The sequence below is a fragment of the Juglans microcarpa x Juglans regia genome, chromosome 7S (assembly GCF_004785595.1).
Source record: "Juglans microcarpa x Juglans regia isolate MS1-56 chromosome 7S, Jm3101_v1.0, whole genome shotgun sequence".
Taxonomy (NCBI): domain Eukaryota; kingdom Viridiplantae; phylum Streptophyta; class Magnoliopsida; order Fagales; family Juglandaceae; genus Juglans; species Juglans microcarpa x Juglans regia.
Window position 1 is genome coordinate 10,835,726 of NC_054607.1, and position 14,285 is coordinate 10,850,010.

Consider the following 14,285-nt stretch of genomic DNA (forward strand, 5'->3'; position numbering starts at 1 on the left):
TGGTGCACCGTCATGGATCCCTGCACCAGAGTGGCAAATTCCATTGCCTTGTCCTCTCGAGCCGAGCTTGGGAAAAATCGCTCAAGAAAAATTTGCTTAAAATGTGGCCAACTGACTATTTCTGTCCCCCCTGCTTCTCGGATAGTTCTTTCTGAGATCCACCATCTTTTTGCCTCACCGGTCAGTTTGAATGTTGCATATGCCACCTTTTGTTCATCCGTGCAGGTTAACACCCGCAATATCTCTTCAACATCTTGCACCCAATCTTCAGCTAGAGTGGGTTCGCCTTTGCCATCAAATGAAGGGGGGTGCATCCGATTGAACTGTTCTATGTTACCACCACCTTCATTAAAGTTGCGTTGGCGACCCACGGGATTTTGCGTGAGATCATCTATTAACTGATGAGCTGCTGCTCGTAGCACTTCAAAAGCACTCGGGTTTGCTCCCCTTTCGTTCTCGTTCACGTTCAAATCCGACATACTTCGTTCTCGACGACGAGGTGGCATCCTGTAATAAAGAGAAAAGAAGTACGCGCAACAGTAATAATGATTAATCTCCAAAGTCCAAAACGTTAACGCCATCAAAACTATTTAATAAAAGTCACCAAAATCAAACCAAACCACAAACAACATGAATTTAACTCATATACCAACAAAATCCTATACATCAAAATCATTCCTAAAGTTTGTAAATTTTAAAACCTCGAATACCTATGATATTCTTCCTTATAGCCCGCTCCACTATCACATCCAATCTGAAAATGATTTCTTAAAGCCTATCCATCCTCCATAATCTTATACCCTTTAGTCTGCAGGACCTCAAACCTAGAATATCCCCATGATCATGTCTTAGTTTTCAAATCTCTATACATCAAATATGAAAATACTTCCTAAACCGAATAGATATCCAAAACCACAATCCATAAAGTCTGCAGAATCTCAAACCTGGCTCTGATACCAATTGTAATGCCCCGTTCCCGAGGGTCCGGAGAGTTAACTCATGTCACCTAAAATCAACTCCAATTATGCGTTTAAAATAAACCAGAGTCTCCATAACATATTAAGCTATTTGTTCAACACAAATATCCATGTTCCTACGTAAGGGCACATCAATGGTGTCTCGTCGTTATACATAACTTTTTCACAAAACTAGAAATATTCATTGCTCAACATACCAAAGTCACATGAAATATCAATACTACCAAAAAGTCATTCTCCAAAAGTCATTGCACCCTAAGGCAATTAGTCTTCTATGATCCACAAAACTTGCAAATACTCCCTATTCCTGATTCTCAGCTGTAGCATCAAAATTATCTGAAACATATTATGAAGACAGGGGTGAGTTATCAACAACTCAGTAAGCAGAGAACATATACTAGTATGTAAACATGAGCCTTTTCAGAAAGTTCAGTATGCAGAAACAAAGACATTTTATTTTTTTTATATGCAGATCTCATAAAAACATGTTATCAGAAATTCAGATCGACTTTTCAATCTTTTCATACTCAAAATCAACAATTCAATTTCATATTCAAAAACACTTTGGCATAACATAACTGAACATTTTCATCTTATCATATCATATCATATACCATGTTTAACTCCCGTGGTAGGGTTGTGCTATCCCCGGTGGCCAAACCAGGCAGTATCATGTGGTGAAACTTCCCCTTTTTTCAATCTCGGAGCCCCGAGTGTGCACACAGGAAAGAACACGTAAAAAGACCACTTTGTTTCCAAAGTGGGTGCACTCATATCATATCATGGTGGTACCAACCATATCACGTGAACAGTATCCTCATATCAGAACCATATTCAGAATAGATAAGTATGCCAAAGTTTTATCGTATCCATATCATATCAAAACACGTGCGAAGCATATTCATATCATTTCTATTTGATCAAAAACAGATCCAAATCATTTCATATCACATGCATAAAATTTTCAATGATATCATATTCGCCCTTTTGCATATTTCAGAAACATGTCAAATATTGCTCATGTCCACACATTTCATGTCAAAAACATTTTTTTTCTCTTTCATACGTATCTCATGAGGGAATGCAAAACATATACTGAGGTTGTTTTCACTTTTTCTTTTTAAAACAACATGCACATTTTTACAAATCAATCTCAGTTCATTTCCTTTTTGGCAAATCTAGCATAGGAACCCCGCTTACCTGGACTTCTTAGCTTTTCGAAAATTTCCTCAACAATGCCGAACAAAAATTAATCGTCACCTATAAGATAATCACGTAAATTTCCATAAGTCTCTAATAAATCTCGTATTTTGATATTCAAGCCTACAACTTCTAAAATAGCCTATTTTTAATTCCTCAAACTCGAAATTCTCATTATTCTCACCATACCAACATCACTTTCTAAACTCATCAATATCCGGCTTCGACTAAACATTTAATTCTAACTTATTTACGAAAGAGATCTTACTATAATTTATAATACAAAGTAACATAACTATAATAAATTCATTATAATTAGAAATTCATACTTTTGTTTAAATAATAATAAATCAAAGATATTCTTTTAAAAGGATATGTTAAAATATTCTTTTTAAGTGTTACTTATCAATCTACTCATTAACTATTCCAATAGAATATAAGCCCTAGAAAAAAAATACCCATTTACAAAATAAATTCATGTGTCTACGCCTAAATAAAACATACTTTACAACCCACGCAATATACTCATGATTTCAAATCCGAAGTACATAACATAAACTTAATTAAGCTAACACCCTAACACTAACCTTGGAGGCGTACTATACGAGGACAGAAAAATAAAAACAAAACAATATTATTTCCTACTATTAAGTTAACATAATTTACGTATACATTCGTATATATATATATACATATATATATATATTTACACCAGAAAAATTGATTACATCCGCATATATATACACACATATATATATATCTATTTACACCAGAAAAATGAATTTACGTATACATCTACCTATATATATATATATGTAAGTACACAAAAATTTATTACTTCACACAGTGCGGCGGAAGCACTTACGGAGAGGTGGAGGAGCACGACGGGGTGGAGCTGGGGCTGGCTACGGCGGACGAGGGTGGCGCTTGGTCACTAGCTGCGAGGGCAAGAGAAAGAAATGAGAGAGAGACACACGGTGAGAGGACGAGGGAGAGAATGAAAGGCAGGGGCCACCACTGGAAGTGGTGCGAGCTCACCGTGGGATGAGGCAGTGTGCGGCGGACCGGAGTGAAGGAATGTCCTCACCAGCGGTTTCTGTGGGGGCACGGCACGGTGTAGCTCCCGATGGAGCGTGGCTGCAGCGGCTTGGATGCTGCTCTGTTTTAGGCAACTAAAACAGAGTATTCCGAGACTTCTAAGGGAGGCTACGGGGCGTTGGGTGGCGGCGACAGGGCTGAGATTCCACGTGGGTTAGGTCCGAGGGAAAGGTGGCGACTCGTTGGCTGGCTGTTGCTCTGCTTTTCGGTGATGCACTGGGATAGGGCTTACACGATGAGGATGGTGGTGCACGGCTTGAGGAGTGTATTTCGTGTGACTGTGGAGGTGATGACCGAACGGTTTGGGAGGCTGCGGCGCAAAAAGAACAAAGGAAGAGTAATTAGGGTTGAGAAAAACTTAATCTATATATTGGCTATAATTAGAAAACAGAATACTTAAAACCAAGGGAAGGAAACGTGCATGAAGAAAAAGGAAAGATGATGTTATTTGTGTGACGGAAATGAGAGGCGTGAAACACGTACGTGAGTGAAGCAAAGAGCCGGATTTTACACGTCGTGTGAGTTTAAAAAAGCAAAGGACATTATTGCATGGAATGGTAGATGGCATGTTGAACGATGGTTCCACATGTTTGCATGTCGTCTTTCCTTTGGTTGCTTTCCCTTTTTTGTTTGATTCCTTTGCTCCAAAACATGACGTTGACTGTCGACTGTCGGCCACATGCTTGTGTTGGGTAAAGTGATTTGCGGATAACGTGAATGAATGAGTTGGCCTCCACTAACACACCCTGATCTCATTGATTTATTTATTTTATTAATTTCTCATTAATTTCTTTACTTCAGTTTTGCTTCTAGCGTTGAAACGAAAGCTCATCATAATCTTATCTCTCCACTATTCTTATCACTTTGCTTCATTTCCTTTGCTTCCTTCCATTACAAATCAGAAATCATGGCTGAGCTTGCAGGCATATTTCTCTCCCCACTCCTCCAAGCGTTTTTTGAAAGGGTGACATCTCGTGAATTTGTTTACTTTTTTCGACGAGAAAAACTCGACCAAGCACTCTTGAACAAACTGAAGATAGCTTTGCTGTCTGTGAATGCTGTGTTTGAAGATGCAGAGGAAAAGCAAGTGGTAAATCCCAACGTAAAAGAATGGCTCGATGAGTTGAAAGATACTATCTATGATGCAGAGGACACCTTGGATGAGATTGATACCGAAGTCATGCGTTGCGAGTTGGATGCTGAATTTCATACCACTACAAGCAAGGTACGAACAGCCATCTCTACTTCTCTTAAAGTACCATTTGTCAAGAAAATAGAACCAAAGATAAAACAAGTGCTTGACAGATTGGAGTATCTTGTAAGTCAAAAGAACAATATGGGTCTAAAAGAAGGCGTTCAAGGAAATCCATCTGAAAGATTGCCCACAACTTCTTTGGTTGAAGAATCTGGTATTTGTGGTAGAGAAGATGATAAGGAGAAAATAATTAATTCCTTGTTCTCAGATGATGTAAGTGGCAATAAGTTGTTTGTGATTGCTATTGTCGGTATGGGAGGGCTCGGCAAGACCACCCTTGCTCAGCTTGTATACAATGACGAGAGCGTGAAGGAACATTTTGACCTTAAAGCATGGGCTTGTGTTTCGGATGACTTTGACGTCTTTAAGGTAACAAAAGCAATTCTAGAGGGAGTAGATTCATCCGCTAATGGTGATGGTAAGACTTTAAACTGGCTTCAAACTACACTAAAGGAGAGTTTGACGGGAAAGAAATTTCTACTTGTTTTAGATGATGTTTGGAATGATAATTATATTAATTGGGAGGTCTTAAGTAATCCCTTCAGATTTGGAGCACAAGGGAGCAGAGTTTTGGTAACCACACGTGAAGAACGAGTAGCATCGGTCATGCAAACTACTTTACCTTACTATCTGAAGCCATTACCAGAAAAAGAATGTTGGTCACTTTTTGTAAGACATGCGTTTCGTGGCAGTATCCATCCAGAGCTAGAAGCAATTGGAAGACAGATCGTGGAAAAATGCAAAGGTCTGCCTTTAGCAGTCAAGACAATTGGAGCTCTCTTGTGGTCTAAAGTAGATGCTGATGATTGGAATAAAATATTAAAGAGCGAGGTGTGGGACATGTCGACTGAAATTATTCCTGCTCTAAGATTAAGTTATAAATATTTGCCCTCACATTTAAAGCGATGCTTTGCTTATTGTTCGATATTTCCAAAAGATTATTTTTTCACAAAAAAGAAATTAGTCCTATTGTGGATGGCAGAAGGTTTCTTGAAAAAATCTAAAGACAAAACAATGGAGCAAGTCGGTCATGATTACTTCTCTGATCTGGAATCGAGATTGTTATTATTTAAACAATCAAGTCCTGCGTTTGATCTAGATTTTGGAATGTTTGGTTCAAGATTCGGAATGCATGATCTTGTCAACGACTTAGCAAGATTTGTATCTGGGCAATTTACCTTTAGATTGGAGGGTGGCAATTCGCTCCAAGTTACGAACAAGACTCGTCACTTATCAATTGTTGAAAACATCCCAAAGACGTTAGAGGCACTTTACAAGGCCAAGGGGTTGCGCACTTTTCTCCCAATAAATTCTGCTTTTTGGAATGGAACACTCCCACATGATTCGTTGCCCATGTTGAGATTCTTACGAGTGCTTTCCTTAGTAAGGAATAGAAATTTAACTGAGTTGCCTGATTCAATTGGCAAAATTAGACATCTACGATATTTGGATCTCTCTTTAACACGAATTAGAAAACTACCTGATTCTATATGTAAATTGTGCAATTTGCAAACATTGGGATTACAGAATTGTCTGTATCTTACTGCATTGCCTAGAGATATGCATAAACTCGTTAGTTTGCGTCATCTTTTTTTAAATGGAAGTGCCATAACAGAGATGCCGTTACAACTGGGTAGACTAAAATGTCTACAGACTTTGGATATATTTGTTGTCAACAAACATTGCGGATCAAGCAATATTGGGGAGTTGGGGAAGCTTGAATATATTGGGGGGAATCTCTCTATTGAGAACCTCCAAAATGTCAAATCTCCTGTCTATGCTTTGGATGCAAGCTTGAAGGATAAGAAGCACCTTGAGGGCTTCACGCTGAGATGGGACGCTACAAGTAGCAATATTTCAGACAGTGATCAAATAACTGTATTGGAGAATCTCCGACTCCATACAAACTTGAAAAGTCTCAATATCGACAATTATGGTGGTAAGAGCTTTCCGAATTGGATCGCTCATCATTCGTTCTCTAAGATAGAATCTATTAATCTCTACAATTGTAAATATTGCCACATCTTGCCATCATTTGGACAACTACACGCTCTCGAGAGCCTCTACATCATTGGGTTTCATGGAATTGCTAGAGTGGGTATGGAGTTCTATGGTAGCGATTCTTCTACGTTTAAGCCATTCGTAGCCTTGAAAGTTCTAAAGTTTGAAGACATGCCAGATTGGGTAAATTGGTTATGTTTTGATTCTGAAAATGAAGGTGAAGCTTTTCCTCGTCTTGAAGTGCTTCATATTGTTAAGTGCCCCAAGCTAACAGGAGGGTTGCCCATCCATCTTCCTTCTTTAGCCAAACTTAAGATTGTTGAATGTTCGCAGCTGGAGGCCTCACTCCCAAGGTCTCCTACTCTACATCAATTGCAGTTAACAAATTGTAATAAGGTTCTATTAAATGAATTGTCATCTGGATTGCGAAAACTAGTACTTAAAGGATCTGATGCATTACAGTCCCTACCAGAGGGAGTGATGGATTCCAGCAGTCCTCTTCAAGAATTGGAAATCGATGGTTGTTGCTCGCTCATGTTACTTTCCGATGATGGTCTACCCTCCACATTAGAAACTCTTAAGATCTCAGACTGTAAGAAGTTAGAATTCCCAGTGCACTTCAACTATTCATCCCTCAAACTGTTGTACTTGAAAAATAGTTGTGATTCTCTTAGGTGCTTTCCCATAAACTTAATCGCAGATATCGATGTTTTCACCATCGAGGGATGTGAGAATCTGGAGTCTCTTACTGATTCAGAACAACATGATAGTGATTTAGCCGCCTCGATTATAAGAATCAAGAATTGCCCTAATTTCGTATCATTTCCAGATGGAGGATTGCGTGCCCAAAAACTGAAAACATTTGAGATAGGTGATTGTGGGAGTTTAAGGACGTTGCCTGACAAGATGCACCTACTCCTTCCATCTCTTGAGTCACTATCTATCAGCAAGTGTCCAATGCTGCAATCATTTGGTGAAGGGGACTTGCCTACCAATTTAAAATCGATTTTCATCGAAGATTGTGACATACTTGTTGCCTGTCGAACGACATGGGGTCTGCAAAAACTCCACTCTCTTCAAAAATTGTCAATCCATGGCAAATGCGAAGATGTGGAGTCTTTTCCAGAGCCGGCGTTGCTGCCCATGACTATGACCCGTCTTGCCATCTCTAGATTTTCAAATATGACATCTCTAGACAAGAAGGGCCTTCAACACCTCACCGTTCTTGAAGACTTGTATATCTGTAACCTCCCAAGGCTTAAGTTCATGCCAGAAGAGAGATTGTTCGACTCCATTTCTACTCTGATCCATCTTACCATCGGTGAAATTCCAAATATGATATCTTTGGACAACTTGGGCCTTCAACACCTCACGTCTTTGGAGACGATGGAGATCTATGATTGTCATAATCTGAAGTTCTTGCCAAAAGATGGGTTTCCTGCCTCCATTTTTACTCTAGAGATCGTCAGATGTCCACTGTTGGAGAAACAGTTGCAAAATAAAAAAGGAAAAGAATGGCGCAAGGTCGCTCACATCCCTAATAAAGTGATTTGAATGGCTTCTTCTAAAAGCCAAACATATGAACTACATTCACCTTTCAAAGCAAGGTATTTCTTTTCCCAACCATTTATCATTATAATTTGATTACAAAAATAGATTTCTTTATAAAAAAAAAAAAAAAAAAAAAGACCTATTATTTTTGTACACTTTTCCTTTTTGTTTTTTATAGATGACATTGCATGAAACTTATATATTTAGGCATTATTCTTTTATTGTTTTATATTGTATGTTGGTTTCTTTCAGTTGCATGCATGCGTCTCAACAAATCTCAGTTTGACGTGAAATGTGATATTGTAAAACAATTTTTATTATAAAATAGATGTAACCTATAGTATCAATCTCATTCTCAGTTTATTTTTCTGATTTTCATTTATTGTTATATTAAAAAATTATTTGTATTTTTCTCGTCAGATATCAGTTGAAGAGATTAACACGATTGCATCTCACACGTGGAGATCAGATAGAAAGAAAATCAAAGTCTAAAAGGTAGGTGTTGGAAAGAATTCGACGGAGATAGGGAGAGTCAAATCCAGAGTTTGTGAGAAGAAGAGTTCAATTGATCAAATTCAATTTAAAGTCCAATAATGTGGCTTGATTATGGCTGTTAGTCACGGCTTAGTTCTGCTTTTAGTGTCTTAAAAATATAATCTGCTGTGAAACACATTTGCTTTTGTTTATTAGGTTGTGCATGTATTTGTATCTCACATGCATCTCTATGGGCTCCTTGTAGATCATTCGGTTGCGGGTGGCTCTTCCAAAATGGTGGTTGGGCCATGGCATGATGTGATTCCTGAGCAATATTTATAGGTTCCAGATCAGTCTCTTGTATTTCCTTTTTTTCTTTTCTTTTTTTTTTATTTCTTTCTAAAAAGAAAAATTACAGATCAGTACATATTTTTAATTTCCTTTTACATTGAGTATAAATCAATATTATTAAATCAGGACATGTCAACTTTTCAATCGAGTAATTTGACATATCATCTATTAGTGTCAACAAGTCAAGTAAAAAGAATGAGTTAATTTCAATAACTAAATAAAGTCATTTTTTAACAATCTAATTTCAATTCAACCTACTTATATGGTTGTAAAATAGTAGGAATTTGATTTCAACTTTTTTTTTTTCTTTTGGGAAAAGAACTACTTAAGAGTTCCCTAACAAGATTGTCAGCCCATCCATCCCTTTCTTCATATATGTGTGAATTAGATGGCATGTTGAACGATGGTTCCACCTGTTTGTAGTATTTTCTTTTGTTCTTTCTTAAGGCTAAGCAAAAATTTAAAATTTCGACGGTTGGTGTTGGGACCGGGCGGGGGCAGGTTGTTGGCGGGTCTGTAGTGGGTGCGCTGCACCTCTGGTTGTGTTGGAACTGGATGTGGTGATTGTGGTGGTAGAAGTTGTTTAAAAACTACGCATGGGTATCAAAATGTAGTTATTATCTATAGTTTTTAGATAAAATATCCTTGCATGACATATATAGTATTGTTTGGATGAATGCTCCTATATCTAACAAAAACAATACGCGCATTTGCGTGTACAAATGATATATTAATTTGAAAACTCAAAACATTTGGATGAATGACGTACACCCCTGCAGTTTTGCGCTACTCAAAACGTCAAACTGTGATGGTAGGGATTGTGAGAAGTACTTGGGGTTGCCCCTAGTTATTGGAAGGTCCAAATACCACACTTTCAGAGGCATAAAGGAAAGGGTTTGGAGAAAAATCACAAATTGGAAAAACAACTTTTTGTCAACTGCAGGAAATGAGGTGTTAATTAAGGCTGTTCTTCAAGCTGTCCCAACCTATACTATGAGTGTCTTTCTGCTCCCAAAAAGACTCTGTCATGAGCTTAACAGTATGTTTGCCAAATTCTGGGGGTGCAATCAGAAAACCAGAAAAGGGGTACATTGGAGTAGTTGGGAAAATTTGGGAAAACAAAAACAAAAAGGAGGGCTTGGGTTTAGAAATGTAGAGTGTTTCAACTTAGCATTACTAGCCAAGCAAGGATGGAGATTTTTGAATAATCCTTCGAGTTTAGTGGCTCAGATTTACAAGCAGAAATACTTTAAAGACTCATCCTTCCTAAGTGTCAAGTTGGGCAGCAGACCTTCACAAATCTGGAAAAGTGTCTGGCAGGCTTCTGATCTGATAAAGGAAGGTTTGAGGTGGAGGGTGGGAAATGGAAGAAGTATTAAAATTTGGGGGATAAATGGCTAACAACTCCTTCATCTTTCAGAGTTCAATCCCCAGTTTCAAGATTGAATGAGGAGGCAAAGGTCGAGGAATTGATTATGCAAGAGGAGAAGGTATGGAATGAAGCCTTGATCCGAGATTTATTTGGTGTGGATGAGGTGAACCAGATTCTTAGCTTACAATTGAGTAGGATGGATTGTGAAGACAAGCTGGTATGGGGCCCTTCTAATAAAGGTCAATTCTCAGTAAGAAGTGCTTATTATCTTGAACTAGAAAGGAAGAGAAGTCTTAAAGGTGAATCTTCAAAGGAGATGGAAGATGACCAAAGATGGGTTAAGATATGGCAACTGGATGTACCAGGGAAAGTCAAACAGTTTTTGTGGAGAGCTGGGAACAATTTTCTAGCCACTAGAGCTAATTTGTTGAGCAAGAAACTGGTAAAGAATGATGCATGCCCAATATGCAAGGAGCAAAAGGAATCTGTTATACACGTGTTGTGGCAGTGTGTTGCTACTAATGATGTCTGGTGTAAGACTTACTCTAAAATCCAAAAGTGGAAAACCAATGAGGGTAACCTGCTGGAACTGCTTGAGAAACTGATGCAGAAATTAGCTAAAGAGGAAATGGAGGAAGTGGTTTTGATTATGTGGAACATATGGATAAGAAGAAACCAGCTTGTTTTTGAAAACAAATTCATATCCCCTGGCCAGGTTATCAATGCAGCAAGAGAACAGATTAGAGATTTCAAAATGGCTCAATCAGAGATAGAGAAGAAACTTCATAGCAGCAATATAGGGAGACCAACGAGATGGCAGAAACCTAATAAAGGACAGGTGAAGGTTAATTGGGATGCATCTCTTGATAAAAAAATGGAAAAAATGGGCATTGGCATAGTTATAAGGGATGAAATGGGGGAAGCACTAACAGCCTGCTGTGATAAAAAGAAATATGTGCAACACCCTGCAACAGCAGAATGTATGGCACTTTGGAAAGCTATGGAGATCAGTAGGGACCTTGGTTTTCATAGAGTAATGTTCGAGGGTGATGCACAAAATATTGTGAAAGCTATCAATGAAGACAATACTAATTATCCAATCTATGGGAGTATAGTTCACGATGCCAAGAAGATGCTTCAACAGTAGCAAGGATGGAAGGTGCAGTATGTTCACAGGACATCAAATGAAGTGGCTCATAAATTAGCCAAGCAAGCTTTATGTTTAGAATCAGAACTTATTTGGATGGAAGATATGCCAACTTTTATTTCTGATAGGATAGATACGGAAAAGCAATGTATTGATGACATTACTCAAAGTTAATACACAGTTTTATGATTCTTGATTCAAAAAAAAAAAAAAAAACGTCAAACACTCACAACCAGCAATAGACCAACTTGAAGATCATGATCAACCTACAAATGAAGTCAGATAAACGATTTCCATTGTACAGTAATCTAAGTATTTATTTCAACAACAACTCTCATCTGACCATATATCAAATTAATATAAATATGAATGTAGTTATACACGTACGCACAATATTATATGTATTGAGTTACTGTACTATTTTATCAGTTTTTTTTTTTTAATTTGAGTTGCAAATTTTAAATTTAAGAAAGGTCAATATTTTAATTAACGACTTTCTAAATCAGTATTCAAAAAACAATACGATCGATGTGGGACACGCTCCTTCTAGACATCCAAACCAAACCCAAACTGCCACCTTCATTGCTCCTAGGGTTGTAATCGATCCTAGCCGAGTCAAGCTTTTGAGTTATCAAGTCGAGCTGGATTCAAATAACTCGAGCTGAGAGCTCGTCGAGCCGAGTAGATTTCGAGTTGATCAAACACAAGCTCGGGCCGAGTTGAGTATTTTATTGATATTTATTTGTACTTTTAACAGGCAGTCAAGTTATTACTCAAGTTTTGTTTGTGCTCTTATATATAATTTTTGAATGAATTGAATAATTAAAAATATCAAATTACAAAATAAAATATTAAATCTAATAAAGTTTTTACAATCAATATATAAACCTTATATTGAACTATAAAATTATAATATGTTTATGAATACATTTCTTATATGGTTATACATTATAGTATATAATGAAACTACCAAGTCCTATATACTAATTGTTACACATTTAAAATGGATAAATGGATGTTAATATAGTATAGTATTTAAATGCTATAACGTATTCTAGGTTAGTGTTTGTATAAATGATATTTAAAATTAGACACACAATAGATGTACTTCTCTGTTTAATTGAATAACTTTGGATTGTATTTATACATGAATGTAAAAGGAATAAAAGAATATTGTTGGTAACAATAACCTGAGAGAAATCCTAACAACCTTCTCTACTGTTCTATTCTAGAAGATAGTACACTGATTTATAATGGACGTGTAAATTGATTCTGCTCTGTTGTTGTGGGTGAGGTGCAGGACGTGCCTGCCAACTGTATGTCTAAAGGTGTGATGGAGTCACTTATTCTGATAAAGTGCCCCAAGCTAACAGGAGGGATGCCCATCCATCTTCCTTCTTTAGCCAGACTTGTGATTGCTGAATGTTCGCAGCTGGAGGCCTCACTCCCAAGGTCTCCTACTCTATGTCAATTGGAGTTAACAAATTTTAATGAAATTCTGTTAAATGAATTGCCATCTGGATTGCAAAAACTAGTACTTAAAAGATCTGATGCATTACGGTCCCTACAGGAGGGAATGATGGATTCCAGTAGTCCTCTTCAAGAATTGGAAATCGATGGTTGTTGCTCGCTCATGTTACTTTCCGATGATGGTCTACCCTCCACATTAGAAACTCTTATGATCTCAAACTGTAAGAAGTTAGAATTCCCAGTGCACTTCAACTATTCATCCCTCAAAGAGTTGTACTTGGAAAATAGTTGTGATTCTCTTAGGTGCTTTCTAGTAAAGTGGCAATCTAATCTGAAAAGATCTCGGATTTAGCAAGTGGCAAGAAATCTGAATGCAGATTCTGCTCTTCAACCTCCTCATTCTTATTTAATTTGATATTTTTTCATCAAAATTTTATTTAATCTGAATGCACTTATCCTTGATGGTTACTATATCTGGCAATCTACTGTGGCCTTTTCATTTATAAAAATCTTTTGATATTAATTTGAATTTTGATGTCATTATAATCTTCTTTATGTTTTTTTTTTTTTTGTAGGTTTGGAAGCATGCAGGATATGTTGAGGTGGATGACTTAAAATATGTCTGCACTTTGAATATGAGATGTGTGACTTCACGTTTTATAAAGAGAAGTACTATAATCACAAAAAAGATCTCATAAAAATAAATTTATAAATTAATGTGACTTGATGTAGTTTGTTATATTATAAAGTTACTTTTAGATCTAAGGTACTATCATATAAAATTTTGGAACAATCTCATTCTCAGTTTATTTTTCTGGTTTTCATTTATTGTTATATTTAAAAATTATTTATATTTTTATCCTCAGATTTCAGTTGAAGAGATCAGGTTTCCATTAAACAATCAAAAGAAAATCAGACAGGAGTCTTATTTTTCAGATGAACATTATGGCCTCGTTTGATACAAAAAATATTTCATCTCATTTTATTTTATCATTACAACTTTCTTAAATTTCCATACAAAATATAATAAACAATTTAATTTTTTTAAATATCAAAATAATAATAATATTAAAAAAAATTCTAATAATATTTTATTTAATTTCTAATTTTTGTCTTAACTTATATCTTCTCAGCTCACTGTCTAAATCGTATCGTAATCTCCCACGCAGAGAGATAGATAGAAAATCAAAGTCTAAATGGTGGGTGTTGGAAAGCATTCGACGGAGATAGTGGGAGTCAAAATCCAAACTCTGAGAAGAAAAGTTCAATTCAAACTTAATTTAAAGTCCAATAATGTCGCTTGATTATGGCTGTTAATCACGGCTTAGTTCTGTTTTTAGTGTCTTAGAGTTATTTATTCAAGTAATTAGAATGTTCAATACTTTTGTT

The 14,285-nt window shown here is 36.7% G+C and overlaps 1 protein-coding gene and 1 long non-coding RNA gene across 2 annotated transcripts; both read left to right on the forward strand.

Annotated features, from left to right (window-relative positions):
• Nucleotides 1–3,961: 3,961 nt before the first annotated feature.
• Nucleotides 3,962–13,248, forward strand: LOC121240810 (putative disease resistance RPP13-like protein 1). The gene is made up of 2 exons (XM_041138340.1): nt 3,962–6,856; nt 12,851–13,248. The coding sequence occupies exons 1-2, from the start codon at nt 4,183–4,185 to the stop codon at nt 13,246–13,248; spliced, it is 3,072 nt and encodes a 1,023-aa protein (XP_040994274.1). The 5' UTR covers nt 3,962–4,182.
• Nucleotides 8,323–8,719, forward strand: LOC121240989. The gene is made up of 2 exons (XR_005935616.1): nt 8,323–8,369; nt 8,516–8,719. It is a non-coding gene; the product is annotated as an uncharacterized LOC121240989 (long non-coding RNA).
• Nucleotides 13,249–14,285: the final 1,037 nt, after the last annotated feature.